The sequence below is a fragment of the Sturnira hondurensis genome, unplaced genomic scaffold (assembly GCF_014824575.4).
Source record: "Sturnira hondurensis isolate 20B ecotype Veracruz unplaced genomic scaffold, ASM1482457v3 Scaffold0006413, whole genome shotgun sequence".
Taxonomy (NCBI): domain Eukaryota; kingdom Metazoa; phylum Chordata; class Mammalia; order Chiroptera; family Phyllostomidae; genus Sturnira; species Sturnira hondurensis.
In genome coordinates this window covers 41,046,296-41,074,137 of record NW_028079044.1, presented here as the reverse complement: position 1 = coordinate 41,074,137, position 27,842 = coordinate 41,046,296, and the positions used below count along the sequence as shown (strand labels likewise).

The window sequence follows — 27,842 nt, the reverse complement described above, 5'->3', positions numbered from 1 at the left end:
TCATTTAAAGCCTCTCCGTGATGGTTCTAAGCTATGTCCCCAGCCCTGACTAGTGTGGTGGTTCAGTTGGCTGGGCACCATCCTCCAAAGTGAAAGGTCATCAGTTTGACTCCCGGTCAAGGCACATGCGTACACTGCAGGTTCCGTTCCCAGTTGGCATGCATGCAGGAGGCAACCGATGGAGGTTTCTCTCTGACATCAGTGTTTCTCTCCCTCTCTTTCTCCCTCCCTTCCTCTTGAAAAAATAAATACTAAAAAATATATATATGTTAAAAAAAGATATGTCCCCAACTTCTTTGGTTCCCTTTCTTTCAAGAAGTGAAGCCTAACTCTTCTCCTCGTGAGTGTGCATTGGACGTAGCGACCCCCTGATAACTAAAAGAATGAGCCAGAAGCGGTGGTGTGTGACTTTGGAGACCACGTCCAAAAGGGAACAGTGGTTCCTTCTTGCTCTCTGGGGAAAACATCTGCCACATCAGGAACAGGCTCGAGCAGCCACTAGAGAAGCCCGTGTGACAAGGACTGAGACCTCCTACTGACAGCCACGTGACCCCACCTGGGAAGTCGATCCTCAGCCAGGCCGCATGTTGACGTCCTGCCTGCAGACGAGCAGGGAGCCCCTGAGCCAGACCGCCCAGTTCAGCCACTCGGAAGTTTGTGCCGCACAGAGACTCGTCCGAGATAACAAACGTGTGCAGTTTTAAGCCACTTACTTCTGGGGGCATTTGTTACTCAGCAGTGCATTATGAATGCACTCTCCAAGACCCCTGTTATGTAGCCCTTCTGGTGACGATCACCTATCTGCAGATATCTGTATAGGGTTTGAGCTTGGACTCAGAGGGGTTGCCATGACCCTTAATCTACATAATGGGTGGAGCATTTAATGCATACATACGGGCCTCACTCTCTAGAAATTCTTAGCAGGTCTTGGATGGAGTCAAGCGTCTGTATTTAATTAAATGTTTTATAAAAAACTGTTCAAGGGTTTCTAAAGAATACATTCGAATAAGAACTTATGCTTTTTTTGACCATAAAAAGCCACAGGCCTCTCTGTTCTGTGTCCTCGGTGTTCTTCAGAGACCGAATGCGGGGCGGTCAGTTCACCTGCGGGAGGGTCAGCCTGGGCCCTTCGGCCACTGGGAAGCTGGCAGACAGCCTAGCTCAGCCTTGTACCTCGTGAACTGGTGGAGCAAGCTTTCTCTGGCCTGCAACAGATTCACCTGGAGGTTGATGGCTGGTCCTCGCCCCTAGATTTCCTCATTCAGTGGGTCCAAGGTGGGCACCAAGAATCGACATTTCTATTAAGTTCCCAGGTGATGCATCTCTGCTGCCTCTGGTCTGTGACCACACTGTGAGAAGCACCCCTAAAAAGCACTGGGCTCGGTACTCAGATGTGGCCTCAGAAATTGTCCAAGATCCTCACCATGCTGTAGGCAATGACAACAAGTGAAAACTAGCAAACAAAATCTCAGCCATTTTGCCTGACCCAGAAGTAATCCATGGTGACAGATCCTAACAGTGATTATTTTGAAGTATAATTAACTGGAAAGGGAATGCGAAGGGAACTTCAGGGTTGCTTGTAATACTCTGGTTCTTGATCTGAGGATGGGTTACATGCATGTGTTTGCAAAAACACATTTGAGCTGCGCACTACAATTTGTGTACTTTTCTATCTACATTACACTTAAAATCATACTCAAAATTAATAATAATGGTAAATGTTGTCAAAAACCGTCCCTAACCTGTACCTCTGTTTACAAGCTGGCTTTCCCCCAGGGGTGCGCTGGCAGCCCAACAAAGAATTTTTTTTCTTTTTTGCTGACCTCAGTTGTTTGAGTGTGAGAGAGATACCTGGGAGTGGCTGCTTCCCCAGCTGTCATTTCTTTGCAAACAAATCCAGGTTTTCAAAAGAAAATACTGTCAAAGAAATATTTGCCTGTTTCAAATTCCTGGAACTATAGATACTGATCGAATAATTTGAAAAGCAAGTTGAACTCTTGTTAATACTTTTTGAGAATCCCAGTTTGGGTTTGGCCGTGCGACTTCACTGACAAGTGACTTCAGGAGGCAAGGAGGACTCACCCCAGATGGATGGCCTATTTCTTTGAAAAGTGCCTAAGAGGAATGACATTTTTTTCCTGGATGAGGACAAATGTCATCTAAAGAATCCCATTTCATCACATAAACACTTTGGAGTCTCAATGAGATTTGTTTTGTAAATTTCTTACCAAAATAAAAAAAAAAACACGCTTATTATTGCTAAAACTCCCCTAGAGACATTCCACTCCCTACGATTTAAGTCTGTGGGCACAAAGGTTTACTTCCTCTAAAAGTTTTGTTTCAAATGGAAATGAGGCCAGGTTACTTGGGACTTCTCATTTTTAGGTGATCTGCAAAATTGTTATTTTGGAAGTTGGGAGCTAAATAGGACACTTTGGGATTTGTTTGCTGGCGATGAGGACTTTACGCAGCCACAGAGGATGGTGCCTACTCTTCCAGTCTAAAGAAGAGATGGTGTAATATAGTAATCAAACCACCTCGCCAACTTTCTCCCTCCAATTTTCAGTTCTTCCTTCTGTTAAATGGTGGTAGTAGTATCAGTCAGAGGGGTATTTGGGAAATTACATAAAATAATATTAAAATATTTAAACATTGCCTGGCATGGAGTAAATGCTCAGGGAAGAGTAGCCTAATTATTAAGGGATGAAAGGAAATGAATAATTGGATCATTTTGCTCAGTGACAAATTTCCTAATCCCTGTATCTTCCTAATGCAAACAAGAATGAATAAATGGTATTTATTTATATATACACGTGGATGAATAAGATGTGTTTTTTTCTCTCTGAACTAAAAATTGCCGCCCTGGCTGGTGTAGCTCAGTGGATTGAGCGCGGGCCTGTGAAGCAAAGAGTCGCCAGTTCGATTCCCAGTCAGGAATCTCATGCCTGGGTTGCAGGCGAGTTCCTAGCAGGGGACCCACGAGAGGCAACTATACATTGATATTTCTCTCTCTCTCTCTCCTCCCCTTCCCCTCTAAACATAAATAAATAAAATCTTTTTAAAAAGATTCAAAAATATTACCTAAAAATTATAGACGTTGAGAACAGGTTCGTGGTTGCCAGGGATTTGGGAGGGCGGCGGGGAGGGGAGCGCTGGTGGCTGGAGGGGGAACTTTGAGGCAATGGCATAGTTCTGTTCCTTGATCGTGGTGGTGGTTACAAGCCGCTACACACAGTAAAATGGCACAGAACCATAACACTTACACTGCATCCAGCTCAGTTTCCTGGGTTTGTTACTGTATTACAGTTGCATAAAATACAACCATTATCCAGAGACACTGCGTGAAAGGGCACACATAGTTAGACCTCTGTACTATTTTATAGATAAATGCCAAGTTTATCTATAAGTACTTCAAAATAAAATATTAAACACAAAAAGTACCTGTCTAGAATTTCCTCCTTCTGTCACGCTTATGGTGTTCAGATCTCTCCCCCTCTCTTTGGCGATGCAGTTGGAGTTCTGGCTTAAGCTTTGGAGTTTGACTTTAAATGTGACATTCCTGGTGCATACGCCTTCCTGTTGTTACCCCCCTTCTAGGCCATTTCACTTCTTCACTAGACGTCTGAGCATTAAGCGGTAGGTACACAAGCCACAGGCAGGTTTCCTATGGAAGGCAAAGCTTGGTCATCTTTGACTCTAACGCACAGTTAACACAGCAGTAGATTAAGTATGTGGCTAGATACTTCACTCTGTTTTCTGCCAGCAGCAGCAAGCATATGAGACTATATTATTAAAATACTCTTATGGATTGAGAGGTAAGGGAAATGAGTATCAGCTCACAGTTTCGAAGCCTTGATATGAAACGACTAATCAGCCCTCCAGCTCAATAACAGGAAAACCAGACATCCTTATTGCGGGTGATATGGTACTTGGATAGCTGTGCTCTCAGTACCTGCACTAATTAATACCTGGGCCCTCAATGAATACTTGCAGATAAATGGGTGAGTGAATGACTGAGTGACTGAATGATGAGACCATTAAGATAAGCCATATGAAACTGACCAAGTCTAAAATTATAGTAAATTGTCAACTTTTGTGGCCCAGGACTGGGAGGAGTGTGATGAACCAGAAAATCAAACCTCCCTCTCTCTCTGCTTCTCTAGGCAGCTTGAAATCCACTCTCCAGATGCTAAGCACACGGTGATCCTGAGGAGCAAGGACTCGGCCACTGCCCAGGCCTGGTTCAGTGCCATCCATTCCAACGCCAGTGACCTGCTCACCCAAGTGATTGCCGAGGTCAGAGAGCAGCTGGGGAAGACAGGCGTTGCTGGGAGCCGAGAGATCCGACATCTTGGCTGGCTCGCCGAGAAGGTAAGGAAGCTGTTCCCCCTGTGATCGTCATTTCCCCAAGGTGTCCCCAGTACTTGTGGCAACCACTGAGGTCGGCCACCTCATTCCATAGGCTGATTCTCTCATCCCCAGTGTGTTTAGATTTCTCATTCATATCCAACAGGTTTACATTTTACAGGGACTGTGTCTTAACTTTGATTTCCCCACATATACTCCAATATGGGACCAATGGTAGGTGATCACTAATTGTTCATTGAACAAATGAATGAATGAGAGAGTGAGCAAATGGATAGACAGTTTGATTCTCACATCTACATATGAAGGGCAGGGAAAATGACTCAAACTTGCATCAGAGCTGTTATTGCCTTAGGAGGTAAGGATGTTGAAACTGTTGCTTAAACGAGTTTGTGTGGGTTTTGCTGACCCTGCTTGTTAATAATACAGATCCGTTTACAAATAACAGCAATAATAACATCAGCAAGGGTTTCGCTGGGCAACAATTACATGCTGACTCTTTTCATACATCATCTTATATTTTATCTGTATTCTTTAGCCAGCAGACCCTGGATGTCAGCACCGTGTCAGGCAGGAATGGGGAGGGACACGTGGTGATGAACTCGGACTTGGACTCTGTCCTCAGGGAAGAGTAAAGCTGCTGTGAACAGGACCTGGGGGCATGTTAACACTGTCACTGTGATTTTTTTCCCAAGCCATGTGATATGTCGAAGATAGTAAAGCTCACTTTGCAGTGATCTCCTGGGACTTAACCCTTCTGTTCATTTCAAAGGGCTGAGCTTTGGCCATTGTCCCTACACCTGATTGCTGTCCCTGAACTTGACCTTGAGGGCTCAGGAACACTGGGCTTTTAGGATAGTCTTGACCTCCCAGTGACTCCCATTCTAATAGGCGGTAAATGGGAATAATGATTGTCACAATAACAGCTTTCCTGCCAGTGAACCATGTCATCTGAGAAGCCCCAGTCAATTGGCACTTGAAAATAATACTCGAGCACAGAGCTGGGCTGTTTTCCATCATTGTTCTTTGTTTGTACCAGTTCATGCGTGGGGCTCAGCCCACAAAGCTTAATACTAAGTGAAGCTGTTCAGTTTGGTATTGTCCCGTCTCTCACAGATTTCAAGGACTAAAGGGACAACACAGGTGGTGGTAGCTCCACAATCATAATAAACAGAAACCACAGGTAGCTTCCTGTAACCTTCTATGTCAGGAGTCTTCGTAAAAATAGCACTGCCTATCTGAAGGAGGTCATTTTAGAAGTCACAGTCTATAACAGTCTCCAAATACATGTGTTTTCATTAGGAGAAGACCTATTAGGGATCTCTCTCTCTCTTGCAAGTGACAGAAAGCTCAACTGAGCTTGAGCAAAACAGGAGATGTACCACTTCTTATAAGTCTAGAGGTAAACGTCAGGCACGGTGGGATCCAGGGACTCAAATCATGATAGGCCTGCCTATCCATCTCTCTGCCCCCTTTTCCACCTTGCTGGCTTATACTCAGGCATGTTCTCTTCCTTGGCCTGACATTCCCAGGCTTGTTATTCCTTATAGTCGGCTATCTCGGGAAATAGGGGCTTTCTTGCCCCTGTAGTTACAACAGATGTTCTAAGACCGAGCCTAACTGAGCTGACTTAGATCATATGATCAGCGCCGAGTTGGCGCTGAGATCAGTCTCATCGGAGCCATGTGCACTGAGAGAGGAGGAGAGGTGATTCTCCAATGGAAAATCAGGCTGCTGTGCAAGGAAAAGCCTAAACGGATTCCAAGGGGGTGATTGGAGAGGACTTCTTGCAGGAATAACTTACGAGGTGTGGCCATGGTGAGAGGAACCAATAAGAGTTAGACAAGTACCCTAGAGTTCACAACAGCAAGTGGCCACTGCCACTCCCGAAACGGCCAGGAAAAGGAGCAGACTTGAGCTTCAGAAAAGGGCCACCCACTGAGAGCTGGTCTTTGGAAGGGAAATACTACCCTGCCAACCCCTGCCGCTGATCTCTTGCTGGCGTCTCCCATTGGCTGCAGCTGACTGGAAGCCAAAGGCAGGGGGTGCCCACTGATTGATAAACTCTGTTATTGGTCAGATTCAGGGCACAGTACAGGGTGCAAGTGGGAGAGCCTGGATCTGGGGGCAAAGGGAGGCCGTTGAGAGCACACATTTCTCCACCTCCCAAGTACCCGAGATGGTCTCATCACTCGAAGGTCCTTTTCTTCCATCTCTTTTGATAGAAACTGTATTGTCATTACTATTTGGATAGTTAAAAATTGTATTGGGTTGTTACTAATGATATTGACAAATTTTTCCAAAGGCTCCACTTTCTCACTTAGAAATTGTCTACTTATCCAAAATTATGAGAAGACACATTCCTAGGCATTTCCATGGGGCAAAGCTTGCCCTGTTTTTAGAATGTTATCGTTGTTTTTGATGTCATTTCAGATAATCATTATAGATGCTTCTTTAAACTGTACCATGGTATCCATAAGAGAAATAATGATTTATCATAGACAGCTATCAGAAGCAAGACTATCTTTTACTGCATTCATTTTAAAAACTTCTCAAACAATTACCACCCATTAATTTTATGGGAACCGATTCAAACTGGAATTCTCTTTTGAATAAACATTCAATCCTAAATCCTCCTGTGGGCACATATGAATGGCTCTTAGCAATATGTTACAATGAATGGCAAATCCTTAATACTGTGGCTTTCTTATATTATCACAAATACCAGCAAATTTGCTTGGTATTTTGAAGATAGAAAGTATGATCCTAATACATATTCAGCTGCACTTGATATCTTTTGTCTTTTTCTTCTGATGTCAATCTTTGACTTTGTAGATTAAAAACAGTAGCTCTGGGACAAGATTTGTACATATTATAGTTAATTTCAAGGTTTTAGAACTGGCATTTACAGAAACCAGAACAATACAAAATAACAACTTCTCTTTCAAAATCCTGTTCAGTGCAAATCCTAAACCATCCTGTACACTACCCAGGAGCTGGTCTGGGACTGGAGGCTCCCACAACCTGGCTAGTTCTTGAGGCAACGGGGAGAGAGAGAGGTCAGCACCCTCCAAGACAGGAAAACAAGCATGAGGAAAAATGAAAGCAATGGATTAACACGGCTTGTAGGGAGGGCAGGCCAGAGACTTGTCTCACGTGAGGAGAGGGTTCATCCTGGGGGACGGTGACAAGCAAATCTGGTAACTTGGATGACATCCAGTTTTGGAAGGTTTTGAAAGCTGACAGATGGTTTGATTTTGACTTGGTGGCCAGGGCACAACCTCCATACACAAAATCAGAAAGAAGGAAACTTAGGGGTGATGCCTGTGGACTGACAGATGGCAGAAATGGGTGGGCCCTTGGGGAGGTAATTAGGTTTAGATGAGGTCTTGACAGTAGAGTGCACAGAATGAGATTGGTCCCTTTATGGGGAATGAAGGGACCAGCACTCTCTCTTTTCACCATGTAAGGATATAGCAAGGGGGTAGCCTTCTCCAAGCCAGGAAGGGGGTCCTCACCAGAACCCATGTTGGTGCCCTGCTATTAAACTTCCAGCTTCCAAAATTGTGAGAGATAAATGTTTGCTACATCAGCCATCTGTTACAGCAACCTAAGACAGTGATCTAACCCAACCTCTTCTTTCTAAAAATGAGGAATCTGGGACCTAGAAGATGGAAGGTGTTTTATCTACAGTTACTCTCTAAATAAAAATATGGAAATAATTAGAGAGTTGGACAATGCTGTGGTATCATTATCTCTTTTATTTAACTTCTTAAACAATCCACTGCAGCTCATTCACCACGATGTTCTTTCTTTCTTTGAACTCCCGTAGCCGTTCTCTGGACTCCCTAAAATACTGAGGTCACTGCTGGGCCAGAAGCCTTTGATCAGGGGTCATGTTCCCTGTCTCCTTGGCTTCCTGGTTCCATCAACTACACGTAGTGACAGGTCCTGCCCTGCTTTCTCCTGTGAGTGCCCTCACCTGTAGACTGGACAGGTGCACAATGTTAACTCTTTTCCATGAACATCCTAGTCTCGAAAATTCTAATTCCTTGCTAGAATTAAAATGTCCAGCCTGTCCCCAAAGGGCCCATAAATGCTAATCCCTACCCTGAATTATTAAATGCATCATGCCTCAAACCACATTTTTTTCCTTGTCCTTAATCTTTTTTACAGTTGTCATTAAGGTGTTTTCAACTGTCTGGTTACAGAAAACAGAAAAACAAACCAAGTTCTGACTCTCTCACTTCTTAGAAAAACCAGTAATAAACAGGGACATGGCAGAATTCTTGAGTTGTTTTGTGCTCATCAGGCACTGCCTTCGCTTAACCTCATTATCTCCCTCTGCAAACCATTTCTTGTCAGAGTGAAGACACAAACACACAGCCCAACAAAACAATAAATCTTGGCTGGTGGCTCTGAGAGGCAAGTTCAATTCTCAGCCTTAGTGGTATCCACTTCAGATTCTTTTGAACAATGCCACTTCTATCACTGTGCCCCCCAAGGGGGTTACTGGAGGAGAGGAAGCTGGCAATTAGCATTTATGACGTGCCTCGTCTGTCCCAGGCAGTGTGCTGTAACGTCATCTCTGTCCTCTGCAGCAGGACACTTGGAGAAATGGAGTAACTTTTCTAACGGCACGCCCCAGTCACTGGCCAAGATAGAGCTGGAGCCCTGTTTTCCAAATTCCCAAGCCCCCCAAATTTCCACTACACTGAGGATCCCAGGGAATATGTTTCTACATGAGTGAGACACCCCAGAATCCGTATCGGAGCATTATCACACACCAAAGCATGGTTTCGGAACTAACAGACATATCAAAAACACCCAGAATCCTTTATTTGCCTTTATGGAAATAAGGGGTGTCTTCATCTGTCGGGGATGCTCTAACACCATAGACTGGCTGGCTTAAACATTAGAATTTATTTCTCACAGGTCTGGAGGCTGGGTGTCTGAGAGCAAGGTGCCAGCAGGGTCAAGTTCTGGTGGAAGCCCTCCTCCTCATTGACAGGCAGACTTCTTCTCGTTGTGCCCTCAGGTGGAAGATGGAAAGTTTCATAAATTTCATAAAGTAGAAACTTTGCTACAAGCCCCACTGTCCACAAATAGCAGACGTGCATTCTGATCAGTGACCAGGGTCTCACTTCTTTCAAAGCCTGTCTGTGGTTGGTCACTGTGCCTCTGTTAGCCAGTTTACAGGTAGGCAGCAAAGTGAGTGGGTGTGTTTTCTCCTTGTCTCCGATGGACAAATCTATATGGCATTGTCTAAGAATGGATAATAAGATTGGGAACTGTCCAAAAATGTTGAAAGGTGGCAAAATGGAAAGCGATAACTCTGGAAGTGAAGTTCAAATCAAATGTACGTGGAGTTATGGAAGAGCTGACCGTGGAATGTAGGCATTGATACTGTTCAAGGGCCTCCTGATATACGGCCCGGAAAACTTAGTGGAGGGAAATGTCTAAACCTAGGGGAAGAGGGAAGGATAAAGACCCCCCGGAAGAAGCAATGCCCATGGGAAACTTCCCATTAACGGACCTCTTAGAGTTATTCCGCATCATTGAAAGTACAAAGTAGAAACTGCTGCTTGCTGAGCCAAACTCAGGAAGAACAATGGCTCTCCCAGGCCTAGCAAAGATGCTTGCTTGCTCTGGGTCGTAAGAGGAGGCAACAAGCGCTGTTCAGACTCCTCTTGACAAGTTTTTAATGAGGAATTAAGGCACTTTAATTCTCAATCTGTCTAATGTTGCAAATGATAGATTACTAACTAAACATCAGTTTTACTTTATTCACTTTCCTAGGCACTGATAACTGACAGTAAGACAATTTTTAATGTTTTAGTAACAATTTTCAAAGGCCATAGGACAATATTCATTTTTCCAATGATTCTTAAGATTAGTTAGCATGGCACAGCTTGCACAATCATTTTTATTGCCCAGCACAGCTGTGCAAGAGCAGAACTTCTTCCCCCTCACCTTTCTCATCTGTCTGTTCTCTCTCCCCGCCTCTGTATCCAACTCTTCCTATATCTATCTACATCCATCCATCCATGTGTGTACCTGTCTATCTTCATCCATCCATCTCTATAATATATATCTGTCAACATAACTATCTACATTCATGTACCTATTTTCTACATTCTCACAGATCAGTAGACTATTATTAATTTCAGATCCATCAATAGCAATTTATTTATCCCAGAAAGTTCCAAGTGAATATCACCACCCCAGTAATTTCATTCTCTAGCCACATTGCCCACCTGCATCAGAACAAGCCCAGGCGTAAATGGAAAATAGCCCAGGCCTGAGTAAAACGGGCCACTGGTAACCAAGACTTTGGCAGCGTAATTAATGGAATGATATTTCTGGAGCCTCTAAATATACCAGCTCTACCATCCGCATTAAAAAAAATCACCTAAATAGGAATTCCCCACCAGTGCTTCCAGGGCGAAAATAGTCTCTGACCCAAGGGAACTCCCATCTGTTAAGTGGAAACAGAATCACCGTCCAGGCTACCCTGACTTGCATCATCACTAAATCGGACTCTTTGCCATGCTGGGAAACACAGGCCATCAAGGCAGTTAGGTGCTAAGAGGCCTCTCATGTTGCTTTAAAAGGCAGTCATCAAGTTGGCCAGGGAGTCACCTGTGAGATGGGGCGGGCCCAAGGAAAACCTGGGAACGGTTTGGTTAACTTACCGCTAGTCTTCTGCTATAGGTGTTTAACGTAGATGTGCCAATGTGAATCTAATTCAGGTTGCCCCCATCACCCAGTCTCCAAATAAAAATCGGGATGTACAATTGGGATGGGTGGCTGGGTAGGTGGCAGTGGCAGCCATAATGAGTGCATGAAAATACGCCCCCTTTTCTACATGACTTCACAGCGCAATTTAGTTATGTGAGTCATTCTCACCAAGGGGGAAATGTCAGAGCTGCCCCCGGAGGGCAGATGGAGACGTGCAGGTTTTGTCCTTGTAGGCTGATTTCCACAAATTTGTAAGGGCCCAATTCGGTCGCTTTGGGAAAAACTCCAGAACTTGAGGTAAAAAGTTCCTTGTGCCTGGGTGTGTAATTAGCAGACTCTGCTAAACTTTGTTTTTTCCTATTGGACATTATAGATTGTCCTTCCTTAATGAAATAGATAATCCACTGATTAACGTCTTAGAATTCTTTAGAGTCTGAGATGGAGCTTCTCAGGGAGTGACTACTGAGTGAGGACTCTGTTAAAAGGGAAACTGAGGCATGCTGAAAATCTCAGAGAGTTGAGCAAAAATCAGTTCCAATTGGCCAGCACCAAACAGAAAGGTAGCACTGACAGGAGCTCTTACGAAGCAAGTGCAGGATCAGAGTAAGGACATTACTGATTGGCTGTAGCCTCAGGCCTGGTTGGCTGTTTGTGGGGGGCTGCCCTTAGGTTTTGATTTTGTAGCCTTGAGGCATCTACAGGCTCGGATATGCAGGCCACCTCAGTCTACTGGCCTCTTTGTTTGATTCAGCAACTCTTAGGAGAAACCTGTAAGGAGGTGAGAGAAGCAGCTAGGCAGGGAGGAAGCTAAGCACAGACATGGAAATCTAGCCTCAGCCCTATCCCACAAGAAGCTCTGGTGCATGAAAGGCCGCTCCGAGCTCTCCCACCTCAAGCTAAGGAAGCCAGGATTTGGTGCCCCCATAGGACAGCCATTAGCTGGGAACCACTCCCACCAGCCAAGCGCAGCTCTTTAGAGAAGGAGAGGGTTAATCCGTGAGCAGTCATTGTGCGTGTGAAGTGAGGGCTGGAGCACCCACCTAGCGCAGGGATTTTGGGCAGAGGGCCAACAGTATCTACTAAAATCACTGGTGTGTTCACATGGGGGGAAATTCCAGCAGATGGACATGAATCTTTATGTGGCAGAGTGGTTAAGATAGCTCTGTAACATGCTGAGGGGTGCAGCCATCACCTAGAAGTGTGCTTTTATTTATAACTGAATTCAAATTTTAGTAATTCCCCCTGGCACTTACTCAGTCCTTCCTCCCTCACACCATGGGCTAATTATTTTTTTAGGCTTTTAAATCCCCTTTGCGTGCTTACATTCTCGGCCTGAGATTTTTATTCTAACAGAGCTAGACTGCCATGTTGCGTACTCTGTGTCAACGAACATGTTTCATTTTCTGTCTTGAAACCCCAAGTCGGTATTTTCAGGTCTTGTAAGCTGAGTCCGTTCCCTGGTTCATCAAGTGAGTCAATTTGAAATTCTTTGCATTGATTTGATTGAGAAGTAGGGATAGGAATATGGGTGTATCTAGAGTTCTAGAATCTGATTTCAGAACATCCATATTTATATACGGTCTATGTCAAGGTGAAAGTGAGGGTCTTCAGGGAGCCTTGGAGGTTAAGCAGGCTTCTCAGAATTATCCCCACTCACTTTCCTATCATAATGGGTCAGACAGAGGCCCTGACATATTTTTTGACTGTTTTTGCCAAGGAGATTGTAACCTTCCAGAGAAAAGACACCATTCCTCACTTAGGTCTATAGCACCAGTGCCTAGAAAGATTCTGCAAAAGAGTAAGTGGGTGATCTATGTTCGTCAAATGAGTGAATCGGTGGGCCAGTGGTACCAGCCAGAACACGCATTCCTTGTTGTCAGTAGACACCGCAATGCGCCATCTCTGGGAATGAATTCCAGTTTTACATGATGTGTTTGGGTGGTCAGGTCCAGGCACTCGACCTTCATTTCTGTGTTTTAAACAATCATGCTTTCACATACTAACTCTCGAACTCTTGGACCATGAACTTGATGGAACTTAGGGATTTCCTTACTAAAAATGTCAAGTGTCTCAATTCTGAGTGATACAGGTGTGATGGTCTTCGAGTGGCTGTTCTTTATTTTCTAGAATCTTATCATTCTTTTTTTTAATTATCCTCACTTGAGGACATTTTTTAAAAAATTGCTTTTAGAGAGAGAGATACATTGATGTGAGACAGAAATGGTGATTGGTTGCCTTCTCATGTGCTCCCTGACTGGGGATCAAACCCAAATCCTGGATATGTGCCCTGACCGGGAATTGAACCCATGACCTTCTGGTCTACAGGATCACCCTCCAACCAACTGTGCCACCTAGCCAGAGCAAGAACCATGGATTCTTATAAGAGCTTTAGAGCTAGGGTGTACAGAAAAAATAATAGAATATGAATTGGCAATGTTATGTTACTTGACCATAATCAAGCAGCTAGTATACATTGGATGTGAAACTAAAACACATGTATCTGTGATTTTTAGTCTAGGGTAAAGCTCACTGTACCTAGGTGCACCTGACTGTGCATGCAAATCATTGTCAGGACTATTCAGAATTATGCAAATATGTGATGTTTTCATTGCTGTTGCACCACTGGGAAATACGGCAACTACTCGTCTAGAACTTTGGTGAGATCAAAGGTAGGAACAGAGAGTGCGAGTAACTGGCAGAGAGAGAGTCAAAGAGTGGAAGAGATCTCTAGGGAAATGAGAAGAGAGAATGAAAGAGTGAAGCTTCGGGAGCATCTGAAGGAGGAAGAAGTTGGGATTGTAGTCGTAATGATCTACGGGCCCCTGTTGCCCTAAGCAAAATGGGCATTTTCCTTCTGAAAGACCCCTAAAATGGTGCTGGCGATGCCTATCATTGCACTTACTTGCCAAACAGCTGTGACTCCGAATCACGTTCACCTACCTCCCCACTCCTCACTCTTTGGTCTCGCATTCTCTGTTCTACATACAGACTAAGTCTTTTAAAGTTTTATTTATTTTTAGAGAGAGAGAGGAAGGGAGGGAGCAAGAGAAGGAGAGAAATATCGATTGCTTGCCTGTCATATGTGCCCCAAATGGGACTGAAACACAACCCATGCCTGTGCCCTGACTGGGATGGAACTGTGGCCCTTCGCTTCGTGGGGCCACACCCAACCAACTGAGTCATGCCTATCAGGGGCAGACAGGTTAAATCTTGTATAAACTATGATTTGTCTGATTCTTCTTAGTTGGGTTTCCTACTCATTTTCCCTAGTTAGTTGTCAATCGGTAGGGCTGCTTTCTGCTCAATTGCACCTCCATTAATGGGTATGAAAGAGGAGAAATCTAAATCACCCAAATTGGATTCTTGTTAGAGACATTGGGAAAACACATGTCAGGGGACTTGATCAGTGAAGCTGGAGCATGCAGGCACGTCCGTGTCTCACGAGAACATCAGATGAACAGGCCGTTTGTATACCCAGCTCTCCCAACACAGGTCCACAACACCCACTAAGACAACCTGCAGAAAATGGTGTCAGCGTTTTTCGGCCCATGTGCCAGAGCACACTGGTGTGCCGCAAGAAGTTCTAAGACATGCAATACCTATTTTGTCAGGAGCACTGACCTCTTTTTCCTTAGACTGTCAAGTAAAAAAGAATGACAACAGTGAACTCAACAATAGATGTTCGTGTGAATGCCATCTTGAACCATAAATATATAGGTCCTATAATAGAGTTTCATCTAATTGGTCACATTGTGTAATAAAATTGCATCTGATTGGTTAATTCTTGGTACCGGAAATCCTTGTATATAAGCATAGGCACCTGATTTTTTAAAAAGTCACTTTGGAGCAAAAAGGGTGGTAGGTAATTACTATTACTATATTTTTCTAAATCAGTCAAAATTATACCTCTTTTTCATCAGATAGGCAAAAAATGTATTTTTGGTGTGCTGCAGAATTGTAGTAATTAGTTTATGTGTGCCACGTGATGAAAAAGGTTAAAATCACTGGTCTAGGGGTTAACATCCAAGATATATAAAGAATTAATATATTAGAATGAATAATCTGATCAAAAAAAAAGCAGAGAACCTGAATAGACATTTTTCCAAAGAAGATTTCTACAACAAAGACATGAAAATATGCCCAACATCACTGGTCATCAAAGAAATGCAAATCAAATCCACAGTGAAATATCGCCACACATCTGTCAGAAAAATTATCAAGAACTCAGTAAATAAGTGTTGTCAAGGATGTAAAGAAAAAAGAACCTGCATACACTGTTGGTGAGATTGTAAATTGGTGTAATCACTATTGAAAATTGTATGAAGTTTCCTCAAAAAATTAAAATGAAAACTACCATACAAGTCTGCAATTTCATTTCTCAATATGTATTTTAAGAAAACCAAAACACTAATTTAAAAATATATATGCACCCCATGTGTTTATTGCAGCATTATTTACAGTAAGCAAGCTATGGAAGCCACATAAATGTCTATCGATAGGCCAATGGGTAAAGAAGTGATACATATACACAACAGAATGTTATTAAGTCATAAAAAAGAATGAAATCTTGCCATCTGTAACATGGATGGACCTAAAGGGTATTAGACTAAGTGAACTCAGGCAGATAAATACAAATACTGTATGTATTTCACTTATATGTGAAATCTAAAAACAAAACAAGTGAACAAACTGATTCACAAACACAACAAATAAACAGATTCATAGACACAAAGAATAAACTGGTGGTTGCCAGAGGGAGGGGGTGGGGGGGGCAAAATAGGTGGGGGATTAAGAAGAACTGCCACTTATGAAAACACTCATGGGGTGTAAAGTACAGCAGAGAGAACACAGTTAATAACATTTTAATAACTTTGTATGGTGGCTGGACTTACTGCGATCATCATTTCATAATGTTGAATTACTATGTTTTATATCTGAAACTAATCTGATATTGAATGTAAACTATAGTGCATTTTTTAAAGTGGAAAGATTTTAAAAATGTGAATGGGTCATATGTGACCCATTGGTTAATTTTACAGCAAAAGTCCGTAAATAAAGTAGCATATTACAAGATGCCTGGAAGACATGTTGTAAGTCAAAGTTACGTAAACCAATCTCACATAAACAGCATGTAAATTTCGTGTATAATTTGAATTAAAACCTTGTTATTAAGTGTGTGAAAGTAATTCCATATTTAATCAACTCTAAGTTATAAAAACACCTTTATAAAGTTTATATGAACTGGATTAAATAAAGCAATTATAACTAAATGTAGAAAAAATGAATTTCAAGCCAAGGCATAAAATCATATATTCATGATTCTTGTTTTCTTTGGCATTGAAAGAGATCAAAAGTTGAAGGAACAGTAGGAATTTAGCATTCTTGATGAATTTTGTAGAAACCAACCCATAGATTTGTATTTTGTCATTTTCTCCAATTTATATTTAAACTTTTCTTGTAACAAACAAGGCCCTTCAAAATAATTGGTAGGCGTTCAGGTTTCTGGAAGCTTCGGCCTAGACCCTGATATTATTCAGAGGAGGTGGCCCATATTGAGTCAACTTTGCACTTGGTGTTTCATCATTTGACCCTTCCCCACACTGTTTTTCCTCCATTTCAACTTCCAAGGCCTTAGCTTGGGTAATAACAGGGATGAAAGGTCATTTCATTCAGAATTCAACAGCCATGAGTTCAGGATAGAACTGTTACAGGAAATGTGTTTTATTTCTCCACCATCTTTCAGGGGTTAAGTGTCTTTTTGATCGTAAATAATCAAGCGATTTTTTAAAAAAACAAACGTATGATTAGCGCTGTGCTCATTCATTTGATAAACATTATCGAGCACCTGTACTTCCTTCACTCAGTGAATGCCTGTGGAGTGGGTACAATACGCCAGGCAGGCTTATGGGCTGCCAGTATGACAGCGAACAAGTCAGACAAGTCCCTGCTGCAAGGGAGCTGGCATTTCGGCAGGGGAGCTTACATTTCGGCAGGGGAGCTGGCTGGTACACAAAGAAAGAAACAATTCAGATGGTGATAAGCGCTAGGAAGGAAATGAGTGATGTGAATGTCAGGGACTAGGGAAATGATTTTAGGTAATTATTTATAATGGGCAAGGCAGTGGCTTGGAAATACCAAGTTAGTCTCAAGGAACTCACTTCTAAATAGGGAGACAGACAAGGAAACTATGCATTTCAAATAGAGATCCATCCCTGCTATAATTTCTACATTAGATCCTATAAAGGCTCATAGGAAGGAATCAGCTAACTCGGCCGAGGAGAGTAAGAAAGGTGTTGAGCCAAATCTTAAAGATCAGTAGAGTTTAGACTTTCCCGGTATCAGGAATCCCATGTACAAAGACTTAAGGGGCCAAGTACACAACCTCATTTAAGAACAACCATTCACCTTGGGTGGCTGGAACACAGAAAATTATATATATATACATATTTTTCATTCATGTGATACCGCCTTTCTCATCAACCCCTTCAGCATTTGTAACTTCACTCAGATGCTGCTGTGCTGCATTTTTACAATTCTTCGGAATTGCCTTCAAAGGCAATTTCTTGGCAATGTATGAAAATCTACTTTCGAATCACATGGGCATCCCCCTTGGTCCAAATGCCTTCTCACTATTTTCAACTTTCACCTGGATCGGCTCAGCTCAGCACCCTGCACCGCCACAAACAATAGCTCCAGCCTCTCAGAGCTAGAGTCTGGGAGTTGAGTTTTGAGCCTGGGGAGTGTTTGGGCATGCTGTTGTGCCAACTAAGGCTGACCACTAGGGGCGCCACATCCAAGCTGGAAGAGGAAACTGCCATAAGCTTTTTTTAATGCCATGCATTCTTAATGGAAAATGATTCAACGACCTTTTTTTGAGTGCTTACCAGTGGGCCAGATGCTCTGTTCAGTTCTACTAGTAGCTCTAGTGAGTGGTACATATCAATTCTCCGCTCTCCCAGGATACATCAGTCTGGGAGCTTGGGACTGTCTTTTAAAAAGTTAAGAGAACTGCAGCATGTTACTTTGTACGCCAGGTAGTCTAGGACTTCGTGTACTGTACCAACACAGATTCACAAGTGAGCATTCTAATGTCTCTCCCACAAAAATGTTCTCCTTCATACCCCAACTTTAAGAACTACACAAATTACAATAAACAGTTTGTCAGTTTGGGTGACGATGACCAAACACCATAGACTAGGCGGCTTATGAAGGACAGACATACATTTCTCACCATGCTGGAGGATGGAAGTCCAGGGTCAGAGTGCCAGCATGCTCAGGGCAGCGCTCTCTTCAGAGCTTCGGACTTCTGGTTGTGTCCTCACACAGTGGAAGGAGAGCGGGATCTCGGCCTGTGGGGTCTCGGCCTAGGGGATCTCCTTTAAAGGGCACTGAGGACATTCACGTGGGTTCTGCCCTCACGTTCTAATCCCCTCCCCAAGGCCCCACCTTCTAACGCCATCTCTTTGGGCATAAAGTTTTCCACACGTGAATTTGGGGGCAGAGGGTAGGGGGACACTCATTCCAGACCATAGGAACCATTAAATATTTGCTTAGTGCTGTTATGGAGTGATCTCACATCCTTTGTTTCCTTTAACACTCCTGAGAACACACTGACTCTTCACCGTCTAACTGCCAGAGCCCAGGTGAGTTCTGTTCTCTTGATGAGTGAGCACGTGCCTGGGCACAAAGTCACGTGCCCGATTTGGAGGTGTGGCCCACCTGTTCCGCCGAGAGCCACACTCCCCTTTAGGAGGGACACGGGCACCATTGGAAGTGTTGTGTGTGCTTCCTGGTTGTCATGGTGCAAAGTGCTTGTTGAGATCCTGCCCCAAAAGGTGTGACCATTGAGCATAAAAGCTAGTCTTTGAATTGTGATGACGAGAAAGCTGATTCTCAGTGTGGCGATGATTAGTTTGACCTTTCATTTTGAAGTGGTTTTATGAAAATGGGGACACCGCATGCTCTGTCATTTTAAACAGGGAGGGTTTTCTTTTTTTTTTCTTTTTCAAACCAGGCCTACAGAAATCAAGCTAGTTTGAAGCACCCTTGATGGGTCAGGTAATCACCTCTAAAATCACCAAGAGCTGGTAGTACCTTTCCTCACTGTCCCACCCAGGAATAAAAGAGGAGCTGTTAGTAATGGCACACCAGTCCTGCCCACAATGTCCTGTTAAATAATTATGTTGAAACACGACAGACCTGGAGACCTGAGGAAGGCTTTCATTCCTAATACACTTTTGCCGCTCCCACTAGGGTCTGTCGTCCTCTGAGAAAAGGAGACACAAGGTATATGAGCAGCATTTGTGTGCCCAATAATGCGTGACCCGGGAAGGTCTGTGAGGCTCTGCTCTGGGATGAACAGTTTGTTTCTAAAGGGCTATTTATTACTACATCCAGTTAAGGAAGAAATTGGTAGCAAAGGAAGAAGAAAACAAGAAGGAGAAAAAAGGAAAGAGAAATACATGCTGTAATAATTTTCCATTCATTAGATTTAAACCAGCTTATGTTATTTAGAGGATAAAAATAACATTTGAATTCAATAAGACATGCTTAAACTTTTGCTTGGACCCTTGATTCAGGGGACTATTTGATTCCTAGAAATGTGATAATGCCACTTGAATGTTCAGCTTCCTCTTGTGTTGGTGATAAACCCTATAAATTCTTCATGTAAGCGGAAAGGCAAGTCAATAACCTTGGAGTCCGGGGGTTCTCGCCAAGGGATTTTTACCTCCCCTCAATTTTTAATGAGGCTCCATACTTGTCCTCCTCCCTGATGGCCCCTTTGAGCACAATGTGCTCCTTGGGTGCTGCAGAGCCGATGCCGGGCTGCTGACCTCTGCGTCTGACGATACTCGGCTGAGACTCGGGACGCAGGCTCCAACATATTGTTGGACCCATCATGTTGACTCTTGGCTCCCATACTGATGTGCAGCTAATGAGCTGCATGCTGTACATATTAACCCGGCCCTGGCACTGCTGATGCCAGACGCACAATGAGACGGAGTCGGAAGCAGGGCAGTGAGTCCCCAAGTGCGCTGGCACCCTAACAGGCACAAGCAGTTAGAAATGGCAGGTTGCAGAATTAGGGTGTCGTAGCTCAGGGGAAGCCATAAGCAATCGAGAGGCGGAAAAAGCATGCTGTCTTATATCTCCTCTTAAATAAAACATCCCTCCGCATCAGAGGGGTTCTTTATGAACTGTGAAATAGGGAGGGAAGTTGAAGGTCTAAAGAGTCAGGTAAGGGTTTTTATTACCAAAGAGAAGTTGAGTCCCAGCTCTGTTGTTGAGCAACCGTAGATTTAAGACCTTCAGCTATGGCCATGTGACACTGACCACGATGAGGCTAGTGCTGTATTGTCTGTTTATTGTTTTGTTTTTTTTCAGGGGACAGTACCCAGTGCCAGGGTATAAAAGGGTATGCTGCTTCGGCCTTGGAAGCAATTTTTCAAAAGATAGCTGCACAAAAAATTCTGTACATTCCGAGAGACATAACGTGCCAGAGAAGGAACTGTGCCTGACATTCTGCTACACCCAGAGAGCCTAGAGCTCCTCCTGGCTCCCAGTTCAAAGCAGATTGGCTGAAGTGGTCAAGGAGTTAAGCAAAATGGTTGTAAACTCAGCCACACTTGGGCATCAAACAGGGCACCTCTCTTAAATTTGTTGCACATGCCTCATTTTAGAAATGAGGAAACTGAGGCAAAGAGAGGATCGATGGCTTTGCACTGATTTTTCTAAGCACTGAGTTTATCTTGGAAAGAAGAACACCCGCGTGATACCATAGATAAACAGTGGACACCAAGCCCAGAAGACTCAGTTCAGGTCCTCACTCTTATCCTATGAGCTTTTTCTCATTGGGCGACCCGCTGATAGTCTGTGCTGGTGTGTCCGCCCCTGGAAATGGTAATAAGGCTGCATGTGAAGCAATTTGTAAACTGTAGCAGCTCATATAGATGGGAGCTGCTATTATTAATTTATTTGCCAAGACACTGCTTTCCAGACTCCTTTACTACAGCTTGAAAGGAGTTATATAGGAGGAAAAGCACCTATGATCAAATGACTTTGAAAGAAATGCTATAGTTTGCCAAAATTAAAGGATCTGAAATATCTTGATATAAAGAAGCCCATTGGAATGTGTTTAATATGGTGTTTCCTAAATCAGTCTCACCGTTGTAACTCTTCGTCTTTACCCTTGCAGAGACAGACACAAGGAATGCCATGGACTCCTCATTTTATGTAAATGCTAATAAATGTTGTATTCACTCATTCACCATCAACGATTGGGCATCTGGCCAGCACGCGAGAGTATTGTAGGGTTTCACAAGACCACTCTATGGAACTCCACCAGAATTGACTGGAGGTGGGTGGTACTGGTTAAACATGCATATTTGGGGGCCTTACCCCAAATCTACTAAATCAAAATCACCCCAGATGGCAGGGCTTGGAAACCCGTATTTTCAGCAAGCTCCTAGGAGTTTCTGACGCACCCTGAAGTTTAATAACCACCACTGTATACTGTGATAAGGAAGAGCATGAACTATGGCATTAACCCACTTTTACGAGTTACTAACTGTGTGAGTGACATTAGCTCCTTTAACTTCTCCACTCATTTTCTTATCTTTGAAGGGGGGTAATGAGTACTTTGCAAAGGCTTTGTACCGACACAATGTATGCAGAGTGCTTATCACAACATCTCGGTCCATTTGGGCCGTGATCAGAACACCACACACGGGGTGGCTTAGAACTCCAGATGTCTTTAGCACTGTTCTGGAGGCTGGGGGTCCAAGGTTCGGGTGCCAGAGCAGTCAGGCAAAGGCCCCCTTCCAGGTAGAAACTTCTTGTATTTCACATGGGAATAGGGGAAGGGAGCTTTGTGGGGTCGTTTCACATAAAAGCACTAATCCCATTTGTGAGGACTCTGTCCTCATGACAAAATCACCTTCCAAAGGCCCCACCTCCTAAAACTGTCACCTTGGGGATTAGGATTTCCAGGGGTGTCCAACCTTTTGACATCTTTGGGCCACACTGAAAGAAGAGTTGTCTTGGGCCACACATTAAATACACAAACACTAATGAAAACTGATGAGAAAAAAAAAACGCTTTAAGTAAATTTATGAGTTTGTGTTGGGCTGCATTCATAGCCATCCTGGGCTGCGTGCAGTCCATGTGCCATGGGTGGGACACCCCATTAACATATGAATTGGGGGGCGCTGGGAGACAGAGATAAACATTCAGACCATAGCCACATCTGACATAATGAGATCTCACTAACAGTAATCATGGCTGCTATTATTGGGGCCACTATGTGAGGTGGAAACATAAAACACGCAGAACCACTTTTCTCAAGTGCTCACTGTCAGTGCTGAGCAGCGTCCTCAGGCACCGTGGTCTGTGCCGAGGGGACATATGAGTGGAACTAAACCCGTGTTTCCCTTTACTTAGAGAGACTCTACGCACAAGATACTTGAATTAACCTTGAAGCAGATGTCTTCTAGGCAAGAGCAAACCCTACTAATAAACAGGGAAATAAATATCCCAAGAGTGCTTTCCACAAGCCCAAAAGAAATTTGCTACGTATCTGGCATTGCCTTTTTGGGAGCTACGTGAGTTGGCGTCCTCTCACCTCATTTCTCAGTGCTGATTATTGTTTCTATGATTTCATTTTCAAAAGACCGTTATAGGGAACTTAAAAAGCACCCCACAAATGGTTAAAAAATAATTTAAAACAATAGTTCCTGTCTCTTTATTGATTCCTTTTCCCCCCTAGAGCTTACAATTGCTATTTGATAATTTTGCTATTCTTCCCTTTTCCCCACTCTCTGATACCTGGCCCACAGGACGCGCCATGAACAAAGGTCTAGTTCATCCCAAGCTTTAGTGGTGAATAAAACAAATAACAACCACCACTAGGTGTATAAGCGCGCTGTTTAGCGTTATCAAGAAAATTCAGCAAGTTCAGGTTAATTGCCTGGTAGGGCCAGCCCTGCCCAAGGGCATGAGTGGGCCACAAAATGTGAAACAGACTCTTTTCTCAAGTAGTTTATAAGCTGATTCATGAAGGAAACAATAAAGTGAGACTCTTTACACTCAAATAGTGATCAACGGGAAATGTGCAAGGCAAAACACAGTCTCATTGGATGGAATAACTATAAATGTCCTGTGATTAATCAGACACCTAAGGGATCGGCGGGCTGAGAACGCTGGCCCAGTCCCGTGGAGAGTCCCAAAAGGAAAGGCGAGGGTGGAAAAGTGGATTTAGTAAGTCTCACTTCTACTACCCTTAGGATTACATATTTTCACATGGGCAACAGGGTCTGTGCTATGATTCCTGACAATATGAAGCCGATTTTGTAAGTGTTTCCTGCAAAGCCTGGAAAATAAGCCGGCAGAACAGTGGCCCAGCATAGCGGCGCCATCTGTGTGCATAGATGTGTACTATTTAATCCAGACACATCTCTCTTCCCTTCCTGCCAAGCAGAAAAGGAAGGAGAATAAACAAGGAGATTGACATGATTTGTTTTTCATTTCATTTCAGTGATTCTTAAAAACTTAATTAAAATAATTAACATGCGCTCAGTGTCAACACTATTTTCCATTCGTTTCTCATTCCTGGTGGGGGCCTGCGCCCCACCGCTGTGGCTTTGGCTCCACCAGAGACTGGCCCTTTCCAGACTGCAGAGATCAGCGATTTAGCTGGCTCTGCCTCCTCTGACAGCGGTGCTCCCAAACGCTTGCTTTGTGTAATTAGCTGATGACTTATGTCCTCATTAAGAGAGCTTACCAGTCAAAACGGTGATCAATCAGCAAGCTCATTAATTAGGATCCTTCTTTGTGGTGCTGTTGTGAAGGATGTTCATTTCCTCACTGGTGCACTCGAAAATCGCCGTCCAGTAGGAATGCCCGTTTGGCAAGAACCCTGAACAGGCATGTGCACGTCATGCACGTTGATGAAAATCTATCACACTGCTCGCGGGAGGCAGATCGATGCTCCCGAACTGTACCAGTTTTCTGCGGCTGCTGTATCACATCACCACAACTTCAGAATCAACGTTGGAAGTTCAGAAACAGCAGAATCACGTAGGGTTTCTGCATTAAGACATGAGCTCTTGAGAAGAGACTGCCCCCACTTTGCACGTGACAAAATAATAAGGCTCATTCAAGGTTCAACAGTAGAGAATTGGGTAAAACCGTGAAAGTCCTCCCTCCCTGCCTGCCTGGCCCTATCCTAAGAAGGAACCCCCTTGAGCAGTTTGGTATTTCCCCACTTCTGGAAGAGGACTTTTTTCCCCATATTTATGAATTTGGGCCAACTTTAAAAATACATTCCCCAGATGGCTTCCTAGACAAGGTGATTTATGTGATTAAGAAAAACGCCTGTCCGATGTGCCAACTCCCCAAATAATTTTCTTATTATGCCATTTTGTGGCTGAAACTCCATCATTAACAATTCATTTCTTTGACTTAATTGTTTGTCCCATCTTAAGATGGAAACACCTCCTACAAGACTAACCCTTTAAGCCCCAACACTCCTACAAGAAGGAGTTAAAACTGTTATTGTCTCCCCTGCTCCCTTGTCTCCTGCCTTGATTATTGTCACAGTTTTTAAATCATTTGTTCACTTCCTTTCTTTTTTGGTCTGTTATCACCAGAGACTGTAAGTCCCACAGGGGCAGGGACTACTTGTACCTTTTTTACTATCCAGTCCCTGGGGTACAATGACACAGGGCGTGCCCAATAAATATTTGATGGGCTGGAAGATTTTGAAAAAAATGGAATCAGACATGAGCCCTAAGGGGGCTGGAACATAACAAAAGGCAAAAAAGAAAAAAAAGGATGTGATGCACGTGGCTGAGGCTGCCTCCCAGGCCTGCTCTTCAGCTGGTGCCCAGAGTTTACGGTCCAGGGCTTGCTCTCTGATGGCTTCCGCTTCCACGGGTAGCTGTGCCGGTTGTTAGACATTTTAGGGGTCACTCCTGGTGGCCGCAGTGAGGCTCCGGTGACCTCACAGTCTTCTTAACGACTCTTCCTGTGAATCAAAACTCTCTAGATCGGATTTTCAGTCTGAGAAGTTGGAAAATCAAAGCAAGAGAGGGGAGGATCTGTTTTGGATATGTTTTCTTTTTTTTTTTTTTGAGTCCCCAAAGTTGTTTTTCCTCTCCTTTTTCATTTTAACAGCTGTGTAAACATTCACCCAAAAAAAGCCATGGGAACAGGGTGTGGTTGAAGGATCATGTGCAAAGGAATCTGCTGTTTGCAGAAATATTTAGAGAAAGCTGGCAATATCCATGCACCTGTTATTCCAGGTGTGTGTGCATCAAACTCACTGACCATGTTCACACTTGCCCTTAATGGCTTTTAGTGCAAAGGGAATTTCGGAATTTAGAATAGCAAAGCCTCCAGAGGAGAAGGTGGACCTGACTCGGTACGTTCCTATGTGAGCCTCGTGGTGAGTGGCAGCAGTCACCACAGTTTGTAACTGAATATTTATTATTTGATGATTTATGCAACATCTGCCCCTTCTTCTAGCTGGGAAGTTCCATCTGGGCATGCTGTCTGGTTCTACTTTATAACACACTCAGCTCCTAGTGCTTGGCATACAGTACGTGCTCACAACATATTTGTCCCTGGAATGAACACATATTATTTCATTTAGTTGGGATAGCCTAGTCTAGTGGTGTGAATGAATTTTTTTTTAATTGCTCAGTTTCTTATTTTGGCAGAGGTTCAGATAGATAGATAGATAGGTAGATAGGTAGATAGGTAGATAGATAGATAGATATCTTAGTAGTTTTCTAGCAAAGCCTTCAGCCTTTAGAAAAATCTCTGTTCATAGATAACTTAGTTTTTCTCATGAATGAGGTCAAATGTAGATAATTAGTGACCATTAATAAAAGCAGTAGGAAGAAATTATCTCCTGATATTCTCTTTATGAGGAAGCACTAAAATTAAACTCAAGTGGTAGACTTTTTTACTTGTTTCATTGTCGTCATCATCGTGTTCCACTAAACAATCCCCCTTTTCAATTTAATTTAATGAGAATGTATCTTTGCAGACATTGAGACCAAAATGCTTGTATATTAAGGAAATGATTTCCTTTAACCTAAGTCATATCCCTTTGCACACACCGAGGACAAAAGATTAAGGAAATGATTTCCTTTAACCTAAGTCATATCCCTTTGCACACACCGAGGACAAAAGAACTAAGTTTTTATGCAGGTGGGAGAGCAAAAGGTACAGACAAGAATTAGAGGAACCTATATAAAGGATACATGGACAACAACTGAGAAGGGTGGAAATGGGAGGGAGGGGGGAGGNGAATGTATCTTTGCAGACATTGAGACCAAAATGCTTGTATATTAAGGAAATGATTTCCTTTAACCTAAGTCATATCCCTTTGCACACACCGAGGACAAAAGAACTAAGTTTTTATGCAGGTGGGAGAGCAAAAGGTACAGACGAGAATGTGTAGGGCACTCAGGGGGATGAGGCTAGAAAGCCCCCCCAAATCTGTTGAGGCAAGAGTAGTCTTGCACAAAAGAGGGGTCTAGTAGAAATGCATTTACGGACTCATAAAGGAGGGCAGTTGCTGGAACCAGCCACAGTATATCTACCACCCACTGCTTTGTCCTGGTTAGTGTGTTTTATGTCCAAAACCTTACACTCCCCACATTGTGAGTCTAGAGCCAGAGTAATTCTGAGACGTTCCTGTTCCTTCCTGGCAGAGAGCGAAGACATCTCAGAGTTGCTGTGCGACTCTGGCAAATCTATCGAGAAGAACCTGCACGCTTTTGATCCTCAGGTCTTTAGTGGATAGAGGAAGAAAGAGATTGCGATGAAAAAGATCACCAGCTCTCTAAGGGTAAAAAGGTGGCAATGAAGTCAACTAAATCTGACAGTTCGGCAAACGAAAAGCAGATAAGAAGTAAATTGTTGGAAGCCAAAGAAAAGATAAGAAGTGTGTGTTTGAGAAGTTTGGAATGGCTAAGTATTTTTGAGAACTTACCGATGGTCCATGGAGCGAGGAAAATCCTGGAGAGCAGTGTGTGAGGATCCACGATGCTCAGTACCACACCTCAGGTTGAGGTGTGCGCTTCGTGTTACCCACTTCGGCAGACGCTTTCTTTAGGGAAGTGTAGTGCCTGGCAGACGAGCTATTCCATAGAATCCAAGGGGCTGTCCCTGAGTGCAGTTGAAACCTGTGAGTCGCACAGGGGTAGCAGGGATCAGACTGGGTTAAGGATGCGCTGACAGGACGGTGGGCATCATTTCACATTGGATGAGCTCTGCAAGGCAAGAGCGGGTGTGGGCTTCCAGGAACCATTACTGATAAAGTGCATGCTTCTACAACATGCACTCCTATTAATACTGTGTACCATGCTCCTATACTTCCTACCTGTCTTCTGTTACCTCATTGGATTCTCAGTTATCCTATGGCTGAAATGCTGATATCTCCTTAAATGAGACCAGTGTGGGTACCAGTGTGGGTACTGGTAGAAACTGGAGGACAGGAGCAGGGAGAAGCCAAGGTAGTTCTTCCCCATCCCTGCAGTGAGATTCTAAATAGTTAGTGTACAACGTTATCAGTTTTATTAATCTGAAGTAAGAGCTCCCACTTAATTAGAATGAGGGTAGCTTCATTTTATAGGAACTCTGTTATTAAAAACCCTTGCGTAGGTCCAAGGTCATCCAGAAGACATCCATATTTGGAAAGATTCCAAGTCTGGCATGGGACTACGTTT

General features: G+C 43.5%; 1 protein-coding gene across 1 annotated transcript in view; it reads left to right on the top strand.

The window, feature by feature from the left end:
- Nucleotides 1-27,842, top strand: part of SNTB1 (syntrophin beta 1) — a 199,505-nt gene that overhangs the window by 131,291 nt on the left and 40,372 nt on the right. The window contains exon 3 of the mRNA XM_037048463.1: nucleotides 4,164-4,371. Within this exon, the coding sequence (XP_036904358.1) occupies nucleotides 4,164-4,371 (208 nt within the window). The remainder of the gene's footprint in view (nucleotides 1-4,163; nucleotides 4,372-27,842) is intronic.